This window comes from Sorghum bicolor, chromosome 3 (genome assembly GCF_000003195.3).
Source record: "Sorghum bicolor cultivar BTx623 chromosome 3, Sorghum_bicolor_NCBIv3, whole genome shotgun sequence".
In the NCBI taxonomy this organism is placed as follows: domain Eukaryota; kingdom Viridiplantae; phylum Streptophyta; class Magnoliopsida; order Poales; family Poaceae; genus Sorghum; species Sorghum bicolor.
In genome coordinates, this window is record NC_012872.2 from 61,518,037 (window position 1) to 61,532,085 (window position 14,049).

At 41.8% G+C, this 14,049-nt stretch overlaps 2 protein-coding genes and 1 non-coding gene across 4 annotated transcripts; 2 read left to right on the plus strand and 1 right to left on the minus strand.

The window, feature by feature from the left end:
* On the minus strand, positions 475 to 3,769 carry LOC8059196 (RGG repeats nuclear RNA binding protein C). Its single transcript, XM_002458373.2, has 6 exons — positions 3,363 to 3,769; positions 2,636 to 3,041; positions 2,400 to 2,544; positions 1,843 to 2,001; positions 1,699 to 1,755; positions 475 to 888 (listed from the first exon to the last, which is right to left on the minus strand). Exons 1-6 carry the CDS (start codon positions 3,553 to 3,555, stop codon positions 697 to 699), a joined length of 1,152 nt encoding a protein of 383 aa, XP_002458418.1. The 5' UTR covers positions 3,556 to 3,769; the 3' UTR covers positions 475 to 696.
* On the plus strand, positions 6,773 to 12,015 carry LOC8069809 (probable acyl-[acyl-carrier-protein]--UDP-N-acetylglucosamine O-acyltransferase, mitochondrial). 2 transcript variants are annotated; one of them, XM_002456218.2, is made up of 11 exons: positions 6,774 to 6,966; positions 7,096 to 7,181; positions 7,719 to 7,843; positions 8,459 to 8,567; positions 8,837 to 8,929; positions 9,009 to 9,125; positions 9,210 to 9,293; positions 10,265 to 10,369; positions 10,856 to 10,942; positions 11,015 to 11,183; positions 11,591 to 12,015. In XM_002456218.2, the coding sequence occupies exons 1-10, from the start codon at positions 6,876 to 6,878 to the stop codon at positions 11,132 to 11,134; spliced, it is 1,017 nt and encodes a 338-aa protein (XP_002456263.1). In that variant the 5' UTR covers positions 6,774 to 6,875; the 3' UTR covers positions 11,135 to 11,183; positions 11,591 to 12,015. The 2 variants fall into 2 exon arrangements, with proteins under 2 accessions (XP_021313759.1, XP_002456263.1); XM_021458084.1 differs by lacking the exon at positions 10,856 to 10,942 and having other exon boundaries at positions 6,773 to 6,966.
* Positions 12,895 to 12,967, plus strand: TRNAV-UAC. The gene has a single exon. It is a non-coding gene; the product is annotated as a tRNA-Val (tRNA).

Below are 14,049 nucleotides of genomic sequence, written 5' to 3' on the forward strand. Positions count from 1 at the left end.
TTCCATCAGGCTATTTGCTCACAGGACAACATACCTAATTCAATGTATGTAGGCTCAAAAGATTCATCTCACAAATTACAGATAAATTATACAATTAGTTTTTATTTTTATCTATATTTAATATTCCATGCATGCGATCACAAATTACAGCTGTACAATTAGTTTTTATTTTTGTCTATATTTAATACTCCATGCATATACAATTAATTTTTATTTTTGTTTATATTTAATACTTCGCGATCAAAGATTCGATGTGACATCTTGAAAAAAATTACGATCTAAACAAGGCCTGAAGCATATTATAGGACACGGCAGCGCCAAACAGCATCTGTTCCCGAATCTCCCAGCGCAGGGTTTTTCTCTCACAAGTACTTTCATGTCTTTTCAAATATACGAACAGCCTCATCACACACAAAAAGCCATATCGCATACTGGACAAAGATGAAAACGAAGGCAAGCAGGTGACAAACAAGCTAGGATTGTCGATCTTCAACAAAATGATAAAGCTAGCCTACAAAATTAGAGGCTAAATCTGATAAACTCCGGTATACAACGTCACGTACCACATAATGAAAGAAAGCCACATGCAACATCATTATTTGTTCCGTTTAAATCGTGGCACAGAATTTTAATGTCGGACAAAATTTAAAGATGACAACAGCAGACAATGCAATGCTCGGTGACACTGCACACCCTTCACTTCCCACCAAGGCTTGGGAATTGAGCTTGATCTTCAATGGATGGAGCAGCAGCAGGGCCACGATTGTATCCCCCTCCGTATCCACCTCTAAAACCACCACGCTCCCCGCGGCCACCCCTTCCACGACCACGGCCACCATAGTACCTTTCTCCTTCAGCAGGTTTCAGGAACTCATTGATGCTCACCGACTGCACCTCAAAATTTTAACAATTATCACATCAGCATCCAGGTTTTTTCCCAACTAAGGCCTTGTTTGGATATTGTTGGATTCAACTCAATCCCCGTGTGTTGGGGTGGATCGGGGTGGAATTTAGTTTAAGTACCACTCTAATCCACCCCAAAACTTGTGGATTGATGCAAAACCGATAACATCCAAACAAGGCCTAAGCATTAATCACAAAGCAACATAACATAATAATAAAAAAAAACATCATGGAACTGACACAATCCTATGGGTCATTGGGTAGTAAGACTGTTCAGATTTGTGTATCAAAGGTTGAAGGTTCAAAATACTTACAAGTCTCAAATCACAAGCTTACAGTTTCAGAGCTAATTCAGGTTACAGTCCCTATAACTAGTTTAACAATCATCAGGTCAGTACCCAGGTTTTTCCCAAACTAAGCATTAATCAGAAAGCAACATAACATAATAATAAAAAACACCTCAGACCTGACGATTGTATGTGTCATTGCAGTAAGGCTGCCCCCTGCTTTTTCCCCTTGTTCGATTATCAAGGTTGAAGGTTCAGAATACTTAGAGCTTAGAAGTCTCAAATCACACAATTACAGTTTCAGAGCTAATTAACTATAGCAGATTCATAAGCGGATTGGGCCAAATTCAATCAATTCAAGCATTCAATAAGAAAAGTGATAAGCTAAGGAGATGTAAAACAAAATCCATCACATACAGAATCAACACACCATCCCCACAGAGAACCACGCATATGTCAGCAACTATTTTGATTTCCAACTACAAAGACAAGAGAAAGATATGCATACCTTCTTGGCACGCTCATCACGCTCAGCAATTTCCTTCTTTTTATCCTTGTCAGAACCCTAAGAGAGCAAGAGAAATATATACATAAACTCATGCAAAGCTCTGTAAAGTTTAGGTATCAAAGCATTAAATACAAGGAAACTAACCAGCTTAATGAAAACTTCATCATTTTCTTTCTTGTTTGAAAGTGGCTGCAGAGACTGCAGATCCTTATCAACTTCAACTTTTCTCTCTTCAGCCTTCAATGCAAGTAGTGCTTTCCTCTTCTCCTCTTTTATTTTTTCATATTCCTCCAAAGTCATCTCCTGCATAGCTGAATATTAGAAGTAGTTCAATCTGCACCAATATCTTTACAAGAAAGGGCTAGCAAATAGGCTAAAAAAGGTGGTACATAGCATTTTCCCCCTGAACAGGATATGACAATGTGCTTAACAAACAGTAATAACAACATCAAAATTGGCTTCCCCAAAGACATAAACACAAAAAAAAAAACCAAGTTACTTATCATTGTACTAGGAACTAAAACTGGTTAACAGAGTTCCAAATTTGACAGTTCTACCCTGAGCAATTCCTAGTCTTAGACTCGAAACCAAGGGCATCAGAGAAACATCTCAACCCCACTCTCTTACAGCCTACAATACAATACACTGTCACATAGGCATTAAATGGACTTAAAAGCGGATAAAACCAAATAAGCTGTTACCTTGTCCTCTTCCTTTTCTTCCTCCTCATTTGCAGCAGAATCCTTGTTATCTTTGTTCTCATCCGCTGCTGGGGCATCATTCTGCTCACCCTGTTTCTCAGCAACAGGAGCACCCTCCTCCACCTTCAGAGCTTCCTCTGTTTCCCTAGTCACAGATAATTTCATTAGTACAATTAACCTTCAAGAGGTAGTCACAGAAATGCTACACTAAAAGCAAAACAGTATAGTCTCCTTACTGGGCAAGAACCTCATCAGTGGCAGTGCCCCAGTTCCCACGTCCTGCACCATCACGCTTCATCTCATAGCCACGGCCAGTCCCACTGTGGCGCTCATAGTTTCTCCGTGGTGGCCTCTCAGAATCATCACCAAACTCACCATTCCTGTAACCACCACGTCTGCCTCCACCACGGTATGGGGGGCGAGGGCCTCTCTCCCTTTCCCCTTCAGCTCCACCAGTTACAGCACCATCTCCATAGCCTCCGCCACCATAGCCTCCGCCACCATAACCTCCCTGGAAGCCATTGGCATTGTCACCACTGAAGTCGCGGTTCTGGCCATATCCCCGTCCACCTCTACCACGGCCGCGTTCGCCACGGCCAAAGCCTCCACGAGCTGATGCACCACCACCGCGTGCATCTCTCACTGAAACATGTACAATACAATGGGTCCAAATGAATATTCGTGCTTTCAGGGAATGGAGGCAATAAAAACTACTACTTGATATGAATTAAGGCATGAAGAAAGGTAAAAGTTCCACTTTGCAGCAGCGGAAAGCTCGCAACTTTACAAGACACACCACCAAAGTTTGCAACTAGAATGATGCGGCCTCAAGGATGGATAAAAATTCAGAAATATGCTCTAAACATCACTAAAATGCTCTTGCAAGCCGGAGCATTTCGAAAGCTGCAAGGAGCCCAAGTGGCCGTTGAGCCAGATCTAGCACCCTGAACAATCAAGACTCACCAGTCTGCGAGGGGGGAGCGGGCTTGGTCGGGAACTTGGCGGCCGCCGCAGGCTGGGCAGCCTTCCCAGCAGGCGCTGCGGCGGACTTCTTCGCCTCGGCTTTCTGAGCCGCCGCCTCCGCGGCGGCAATCAGCTGCGAGGGGTCGTCGTTGTCGTCGGCGCCGAGGAGTTCGAACATGTTGAGGGTGGCCATGGCAGCGACGGCGGGGGAGGCTTCAGTAGGGTCGCGAGGTACCTGATGAAGAGAGTGGATTCAAGCACTAGCAGCTTCGTCGGACGGGTTGGGCTGCCATTAGAATAAAGGTGAAGGAGGGAAGGGGGAGAAGAGGGTAGGGTTTTGGGCGGCGGCGGCGGCGGCGGCGAGGGACTTGAGGCGGGAGGGAGAGTGTGACAAGGAGAAACCCTAGCCGCACTCCTACGCGAGCTCATATCCTTTCGCCTCCGTGCCGGGCCGCTGTTTTTTTTTACCATTTCTGCTCAGAAGCTCTCAATTACGGTAATAACCTTGAGACTGAGAGGTAATTGCCGTTTTGGTAGCTGTTTTGGCAGCGCATTTGACCCGAATTGGCGCGCCGGGGACCGGAGGGGTATATATGGAATTTCCAGAATTGGTGGACTAAGGAACCATGAGGCGCTAATCTGCCCATCTGAAGCCGTCGACCGCAAATCGAACGGATGTGATATCTTCCGATGGAAGAAATGCGTGCAGTTTTTTTTCCCGAGACACAAGTATCTGGTTTGACTTAAGCTTGTTTGTTTGGCTGAAAAGCTAAAATTATGACTGAAAATAATGTTCGTTGATTTATTATAAGAGAAAAATACTGTTAAATAACTGGTAGATTCAACAGATAAGTTCAAACGAACAGACTTTTCAAGTGTTTTAAAGCACTAGGACACTCGATTCATTCTAACCGTTGGATCAAGATCGAACACTTGTGTGGCCTCCGAACTTTATCCAAATCACACGTGCAATGACCGTTGACACTCATACGTGTGTGTCATCCATAGCCACGGCTGCCTTCAGCCAGGTCACGCGCTACGGCGTCGATTAAATACACGGGTATTGGTATTTTTTCAACTAAATAGTAAATTTATATGTGTGTCGCTCTATTCTATAAATACGATGGTAGCACCCAAAGACACGAAAAAAATATACTAGTTCAAGCCAAAGCCCTACGTTCAGTTTCGATAGTGGTTCGTGTTCATGTTCCTTAGTTTCAAGTGCTTTGAAATCTTATAGCAACATGTGTAAGCTGAGAGAAAGTGGTAGGAGTGAGGTGAACGATGCTCAAATGAAGCTTTTGAGGGTTCGTCCCATATGAAGGGAGGCCTAGCCGTCCTTATATAGAGTTCAGAGGCCAGGTTACATATGGAGAGAAGGGTTCTCCCGACTAAGCGATCTTGAACACGAGAGAGAAAACAAGTAAACTTGGCTTGCAAGCAAGTGTGTCTTATCCTAGCGTCATTGCACGTTTTGGTATGGTCTTTGTTGTATTCTTTGTGGTCTTACTCCCACGTTGTGGTGTGACACTGTTGGTACTATGGTGGTTCACCAACTGGTCTACATGGCACGGTTTTACCATAATCTTCATCGTCACCTCTTGTTCTCCTGCTGGCGTTGTGGCGATAACATGGGAGCAGGTAGCCGCTCCTAGGCCGCTGGTTGTCTTTTGTAGATTATGGTGCCGATGGCCTTGATCCTAGATTGCGAGGTTGAGGTTATGGTGGCTTGATCGGTCTTTAAAGTCAAGGCAGGGTCATGTGCCCATCTTGTAGTGGGTGGGGCTGTACGCCTATCGTGTCGGGCTGGATTTGAAGGATTCGGCGTCGTATGAGACGTCACCGCCTGGCGGAGCTGTCTTGTTTGCGCAGGGGCACGTAGAGATGGCGTCTACCCCCGAGATGGCTTTTCTCTCAAAACTGGCGAAGTGAGTGAAGTGTGCCTATCTCTATCAGAGAAGATGTGTTTGATGGCGTCCAACCTATCCTTATTCCTTCCTAGGAGGGTCGAGACAGAGGATAAGTCAAACGGGGTTGCGTAGCACGTAGTGGAAGAAGAAGGGATAAGTCATGGTGGACCACTCGTGTACATAGCCTAGGCCCGTGTGGCTCGGTAGGGCCATGGTTATTTAGTTTTTACTAGCTAGGCAGCCTGAGCGTCTAAATAATCGGTGTCTTGAGAAATCTAGGGTATCATATGACCTCAACAACTAGCTAGCTAGTGTTACGTGCGTGTTGCCATGATGATGAGTGCGCAACAATCAGCGTGCCGCGTAGTGTGCCTTAGATTTGTCTCCTTCTATGTTATCATTTCCACTTGGGCACTGCTGCCAGCAGAGAAAAATTTGTAGCCAACATTAAATCATATAATGGTGAAATAGTTGTCTCATGAACTTTTGCTCATAACGTGTTTATGTTTGATGATACAACTATATCTTTCATTCATTTTTCTTTCTCTTTTCGAGGTCATCAAAATTCTTTTATGGTGTTAGAACATCTCTAAGTTTCTTTTAAACTAGTTTTTTTTTTCTAGATTCTCATTTGGAGAGCCATTTAAATGATACTCTATATTTTTTGCACAACATTTTGGAGAGCTAACCCTCCTCTTTATCTTTAATTAGAAAAAAAATCAGAAGTATAGGATGATAATATTTAGATATCTAATTGGGAAAATTGTTAGACAACTTTGAGTTGCTCTATATGATTATCGCTCCTACTTTGGCTAAGGGCAGCTCCAGTCGTGAGTCGACTTCTTTAGGAGAGAGAGTGCCACCCTATGCCATGACTTGATGTATCCAAAAATCGATTCTTGCGGACTCCAATGGTTGAGTCGATGAAGTAGAGGCATGAAGCCTTTTGATGTGACAACAGCAGGGAGGAGATGCTCTCTCCCGGGCCAAGATGGAATGAGAAATTCATTTTTTATTGCCAATGCCAGCTGATGAACCGATGCAAAAGTTTGCATCGACTCTCTTGTCTCTCATCCATGAGTTGATGTACTCCAGTAGATGAATCGACTCATGTTAATGACACGTAGGACTATGAGTCGGTTTATTTTCCTCACTCGAGAAGCCCTAGGGTCTTGTTTACTTCCACTTAAAAACCCAATTTTTTTCAAGATTCTCCGTCACATCGAATCTTTAGACGCATGCATGGAGTATTAAATATAAACGAAAATAAAAACTAATTGCACAGTTTGGTCAAAATTGACGAGACTAATTTTTTGAGCCTAGTTAGTCTATAATTAGAGAATAATTACCACAAACAAATAAAAATGCTATAGTGTCACGAAATTTTTCACTTTCAGGAACTAAACAAGGCCCTAACCCACACATTTCGGTGCGACGTGAGCGCCCGTGCGGTGCGGGCGCCTGACGGATTGCTGAAGTGTGCTGTATGCACCAACCGCGTCAGCGACAGCCGGGCAGGTGCCCAAAAACCGCAAGCACGGCTGACATCAGTCCCGGGCTCCGGGCTTCCCCCCAAACTCAAAGCCCTGCTACGGTGCCACCCATGTCCGCCGCCGCCGCCGCCGTCGCCCGCGCCGCGCGCCGGTACTTCTCGTCTCGGCTCCACACCACCACCACGCGCCTTCTCCATGCAAGTACGCGCTTTCTCTCCCGCTCCCTAGCTCGCTCCTTTCACCTATCTCTTCTGATCTCATCAGTCTCTACCGCTTCTGCCCGCTCGCGTCAGATCGCTTTCTCATTCTCAACCCCACTGTGGCCTGCAGGTGATTCCCAGGCAGCGCCGCGGGAGGCATCCGGGAGCTTCATCCACCCCGCCGCCGTCGTCCACCCCGATGCAGCCATCGGGCAGGTGAAGCCTCCCGCGTTCGCTCGCTCTCGTAGAATGTGCAGTTCTGCACTTCAGTATATTCTGATGGACCCGCCGTTGCTTGGGTTGTTTTATAAGGCTCATGCAGCGGGCGTGCTTGCTACTTAATTCTGCTTGCCTGATACAGATGTTCACAATATAAGACGATACTTCCTGATTCCATCTACAATGGCTTTTTTGTTCAGTATTTTTACTTTTTAGTATACTTCTTTTACAGTAGAAAACTCAAGGCAAAATATGTCATCTTGGTTCCTCAACTATCGGTTGAGGCCCGGTTTCGTTTTTGAACTTTCAAAATAGCTATTTCAGTACTCAAACTTTATTTTTGGGTTTAGTTTCATCCTAACGATTAAAGTGATCGTTTCAGTCCTTAAGATTTGCATTTTGGTCTCAACTTCATTCATCAATTATGAATGTTCAGGGACTAGAATCAAATGCACTTGATAGTTCATGGATAAAATTGAGCCCAAAGTGCAAAGTTTGAATCAATGTTTGTTTGTGCCTGGAACCACTTTGCAGGGTGTCTCGATAGGTCCCTTTTGCACAGTTGGGCCTTCAGCCAGAGTTGGTGACGCCTGTCAATTACATGCTGGGAGCCATGTCGTGGGAGATACCGAGCTAGGGGAGGGATGCGTTGTTCAAACGTGAGATAGCATTTTTCTCTCTCTCTCTCTTCTGCCTCCTGATTTGCGCCCCTTTTGTGAATGATATGTTGATGGTCACAGTGACCTACATAGGAAATCCATATTTGGACATATAATTGAAGCAAAGAAAGATACATTGAACGTTTTCTGTGAAACAAAACTACAACCAAATTAAGCATGGATTGCTGTTACGAATGCATAGTTTGATATCATCACAACAGCACATGAGACGGAGCTCCAGGTCCAGTATTTTGATTTAGGGATGTTTCACAATTCACATAAGCAGTTGAAAATAGTTTTTGTCTTGTTGCTTCTCTATCATTGGTGGAGTATCACTCCCTTGGTCCCTCCTGAGTCTAGAGCACTTGACAAGGACATTCTTGACAACTTTTTTGATGAAAAATAATAAAGGAGATTGAATTCACCATATAGAGTTGCTTGGCTCAATTACTTTTCTTCTTAACAGCTGAACCATAGGAAACGTTACTCTATGCCTGAATTTGCAAAATCAAGGATAACACATCATATCTTGAACCTCTAATATACCTTACAATGTGATATGTGAACAACATGAATCTGTCTAAATTCATACTTCGGAATTAAATTTTCTGGCAGTGGTGCTATCCTTGGTGCAGATATCCCTGGGCGGACAATTATTGGGGAAAACAATGTCATTGGACACTATGCTGTTGTTGGTGCAAAATGCCAAGATTTGAAATATAAGGTTAGTTTTTTTTTTTTAAAAAAAATATAGTCACTAGAAAGTTGCAGGTTCTGTAATAAAATTGCCCAATGGCACAAGAGTTTACTTACCATTAATATAAAGTATGTCTATGAACTTTAAAAACCAATGGCTCTTGCATTTTTGGACTAGTTATGGAAATGTTTAGGCTCACACATGCACACTTCTAATGTATAGAATGAGTATGTTGTTTGGCTACTTGAAATGCTTTTCTCTGTGCAAACTATTAATACCCCTTTCCTCTTGTTTAGACTGGAGATGAATGCTTTCTACATATTGGTAGAAATAACGAGATCAGAGAGTACTGCTCTATTCACCGTTCTTCTAAATCTTGTGACTGCACGGTATTCAGATTTCTTGTTCGATTAGAAGATTTTCACAGAACTTATATCCCCTGTCTTACTCGAGGGATCTGTTGGGCAGGTTATTGGTGACAATAATCTCGTTATGGGTTCGTCCCATATAGCTCATGATTGCAAGATTGGTAACAATAACATCTTTGCTAATAATACTCTATTTGCTGGCCATGTAGTTGTTGAAGTGAGTAATAATTTTACTATTGGTAGCTTCATCTGTCAACTGGGTTGAGAGACCATTTGCGTATTAAAAAATATTTTTTTTCAGGATTGGACTCACACTGCAGGGGCTGTTGTTGTCCATCAATTTTGTCATATTGGGTCATACTCATTTCTTGGCGGAGGCTCTGTGGTATGTTTTCTATATAAATTTGATCTGCATTACTTACTGCAAACTTTATGGTAAAAATGAAACTTCATGTAGTTTTACCAACCATGCCTGTAATGTTTTCTGGTCGGCTGGTCGATCCTGGTCGACCTGGGACCGACCAAGCGATTAATCGCGATTAATCAGCGACCAGGTCGATTAATCGACCCTGGTCGTCCAGGCATATCAGCTGATCGACCTATATATATACCTCTATATATACACTATATTATACACAATAAAGGAAGCATCAAGACTGCATTACTGTAAACCAACATTCCTCTTCATCTTCAACTCTTTTTGATGTAAACCAACATATCATTTTTAACTATTTCTGGAGAACTGGGACAACCAACAACATCTCCATACCCCCCACATATCTGCCCAGTCAAAAGAGCCCAAAAACAGAGCACACAGCCTGGTCGTCCATGTCCTAATCGGATGATTAATCGCGATAAGTGGACGACTAATCGGACGACCAGGTTTCTGGTCGACCTGGTCGGGTCGGACCTCCTAATCGAGCACTCCTGACCGACCAGGACGATTAATCGCGATTAATCGGACGACCTGAAAACATAGCTTGTAAACTATGAAAAAAATGTATTCTCACAAAATAAAAATGGGTAATTAGGAACCAGGAGAATCAGCATGTACTTGATGTTATATATGGTGTTTCCTGAGGAATAGGTACATGATTACCTGGAGTTCATGGATTATCAATTATGCTGTATTTTCTCACCAAGGGGGCTCTCAGCCTCTCACAGTAAATATTATTTACTTAATAGTTGTTTCCACAGTGTTTTATTTCCCCTCTATCTGCTTGTTGAATCCTGATTGAACTGTAGCTCTCACTATCTTGAAGTTGCCATCTTGTGAGGAAACTTGCATTGCTTAACCTTTTTGAATGTCAAGTTTATTTATATGCTATCAGAATTCATTGATTCAGTTTGAATCAGGTTGCACAAGATGTGCCAAGGTACATGATGGTTGCAGGTGATAGAGCAGAGCTCCGCGGTCTGAATATTGAAGGTCTCAAGCGCAACGGATTCTCCGACCAAGAGGTTTTCATATAGCATTGAAATTTGGAGTCCTTATTGATAAAATGTGATTGTTCACAGTACTTAGCTTTGTTGGGTAATTGAATTAGAGTTTTTGGGAGGGTATATGCAATGTCTTATATGTTATATTTGTTGGTCTCGGTAGATGTTTAACTATGTTATCAAAGTCAATGTTTCTTCACACTAGACCTGCTAGTTGCCTGGTGCCTTAGGGCTTGTTCAGTCTGGAATGTTTTTTTTGGGAGAGAGGGGAGGGGGGGAGGATAAGTAGTTCATTTTTTTCCCTTAATCCCCACGAGGAAAGTTTTAACTGAACATGTCCTTATTGGAAAAAATGTATGGGAATAATGAAACTTTAGTCACAAAGGAAATTTCCAATGCATTTTTAAAAAGTACACCACATCCTTAATTACACTATGGCCTAGAAGTTTGCAACTATTTACATTTTGGCTACCTTGTAAGATTGATATGGAATCTTCATAAATCAAGGTCCGTAGGTTGAGGAAAGCTTATCAGAAAGTATTTATGCCAACTATTACTAACAAGAGTAGCTTTGAAGACAGACTGGCTGAGTTGGTAGGCATACTTGCTCATCGTTTTGTTTTTACCTCCATGTGTGCATGTCTTTATTTAAATCCGTATCAACAGGAGCAAGAAATTGAGTTGTCAGAATCTCCTGCTGTATCCTGCATGGTCGAATCGATCCGCATGTCGTTTGTTCAAGGACATCGAGGGATTTGCAAATTCAGAAGTTGGAACAGCTCATGAATGTGCCAATTCTTAAATTTGCCTGGCAGTTACCTCAGACATTACTTAGGTAATTCGGTGCAGCATTGTTACTTTTTTGTGTTGCATGAACTTTACACGTTGGCTTTCAAACTTTTTCGGTTATAATAAAATCCTGAGCTGGGGAAATTGGAGGTAGGGTGGCATTGAGGACAATCTCTGCATCTGGAAACCGCAGTACTGCACAATTCTGGAGATAAATGAATTGTTTTTCCCTATCATTTGCAAAAACTTTGCGCTCTTTATATTTTCTACAACTCAATTTGGTTAAGCTATGTATCTTGGTTGCGAATATGTATATGTACTACCTCCGGTTGCGAGAAACAATAGCAAATTGAAATGTTGCTTACGATCAGAAGCTTATCTTGACCGGAGGTAGTATACAATGTATGTCTGAAGCTTTGCTGCAAAGACTGAAATCTTAGTTTCTGTTTGCAGGTGCATATTCAATTTTGCCATCGATCTACTATACCCGAACAGATGGATACATTGCCAAGACAGTGAAAATTGGATTAGGTAATCCATGTCAAACCTGGGTGACCAACAAGATGTTCTTTGCATCCATGTATGGGACATTCTAGAAGCCCCGTATATGTATGAATTTTCACGGTACCCCTAGTTGTGTGTTAATTTACAGGGAATTCTAGATTTGTGCAGAATGTACATGTTGTGCAGAATGTACATGTTGGCTTGGAATTCTGGATTCGTTTAGCTAATAATCTATGGCAGAAAGTATGGCAGAAAGTACTGTTTACTAAGGGCCTGTTTAGATCCTAAATATTTACATCCCAAAACTTTTGGCTGTAAACTTTACATTTAAATAGGTGTTTAGATGTTTCCCAAATTTTTTGGTTAACAAGACACATGACACGGGTCCCTAAGCAAGTTTACACAGTTTTGGGCTCTAAGGTTCTAAATTCCAAATCTTTACAGCCAAGTTTACAAACCCCTGTTTAGATTCATTCTTCCAAAAAGTGCTTATTTCTCCAAAACTTTTGGTTGTTTGGCTGCATCTAAACAGACCCTAATTTATTGTGAGAGAAAAACTCTGCTGAATGGATGACAGAATCGACTGATAAACTTAAGCAAACAATATATATTGCCATAAGTTGCACCAAAATTTGCAACGATTATTCTTTGGGATATGCAGTTCATCTTTCTTGACAAGCGATGCATGACCAGTTTTAGGGCAAGGTCTCATAACTGAATAGTAACTCTCATACGCTTGAGTAGCACTTTCAGAAGAAGCTTACAAAGCTATAATGTATGGATTGTACTAAGCTTACACTGAATATTGGATGCACTCAGCTCATGATCCAATCGAATTGTGTGGAGGTAGTAGAAACAATGATGTAAGATGGTTTTGCAGCTACGGTAAGTGCTCTTGTTTATGATGAATGTAATCAGCTTTTGCAAGAATTTGTTTCAATAGCTATAGAACATTGTAATCGGGAATGTATTTAGGTCGATGAACCTCCTAAGCCTTGGTGAATGATGTAACTATTTTTGAAGATCAATAAAGTGCGTCGAATGGCTTCCTAAAAAAAAGCTATAATGTACGGACTAATATCAAATTATTGTCAAGGAATCAATTACATCCCATAAGAATATAGGACAGCTTAAGGCCTGATTATAAGAAGAAAGGGAATGCACTGGAAATTCCTATACTTCTAGAATTGGTCTTAGTTTACAATGGACATCGTTATTATGTGTATTTTTAATGTATTCCTTAATCAAAAGCTGTTGCCGTGGTGTAGTGGTTATCACGTCAGTCTTACACACTGAAGGTCTCCAGTTCGATCCTGGGCGGCAACATGTTTTTATTTTTGCATTTTCTTAGTGGGCTTTTTAGGTTCTGTTCTTTTTCAGTTTTTCCTTTTTGATGCGTACTTGGAAGTTGCAAGTGTCCATTTGTTTTAATTAAGGATGTGATGTTCTTTTGTGAACTCTGCGGTTGGATGTTCTTTTTGTGAATTCTTGTTCTGGATGCTTCAAAAAAAAAAAAACTCTTGTTCTGGAAGAAAGTCAAGAGGAGAATACACGCACATGTCACGAACAAATCACACACACCGCTCCTAAGTAGTAGCTGCTCAAAACAAGCAAATATCTTGGACGTCGTTGGTGAGAAGCTGAGGCAAATATCTTGGACGTCGTTGGTGAGAAGTTGAGGCCTTGTTTAGTTCAATTTTTTTTAGGAAATCGATACTGTAGCACTTTCGTTTGTATTTGACAAATATTGTCTAATCATAGACTAACTGGACTCAAAAGATTCATCTCGTCAATTTCGATCAAACTGTGCAATTAATTTTTTATTTTCGTCTATATTTAATACTTGATGCATATGTTTAAAGGTTCGATGTGATGAGGAATTTGAAAAATTTTACAAAATTTTTAGAAACTAAACAAGGCCTGAATTCATGCTAATATATGTGCCCATCCTTCGATGCTAAATTAAGCACCTTCTCTATTTGACCTAGCCAGCGGTGGTACTGAATTCTGATTGGGACGGTGCTCTAAATGAATACATGTGGTTCTTCGTAACTAAATGAAAAAAAATAAAGAAAAAAATTGTCTATTTAGTTGATTTAGTTACATTGGAACCGTAGGTATCAATTTGGAGGGTCGTCCCCATTCTTAATTCTTGAAAATGACCGTATGAGAAACCAAGTCCAAAAATTAAACTTTTCCAGATACTACTAGCAAGTGACAAAGAAAATTAGATACAACCAGGCCCGGCCCTGGATGCGGGCAAGCAGGGCGGCCGCCCTGGGCCCCCAATTAGGCAGGGCCCCACTCAAAGTATGCAACACCCGGTAGTAGGTCTAGTACTGCCAGTGGCTTCCTTGAGAAGTATTGAGGCCGCATTAAAAAAAGAGAGAGAAAATCCTTGGAGGCTT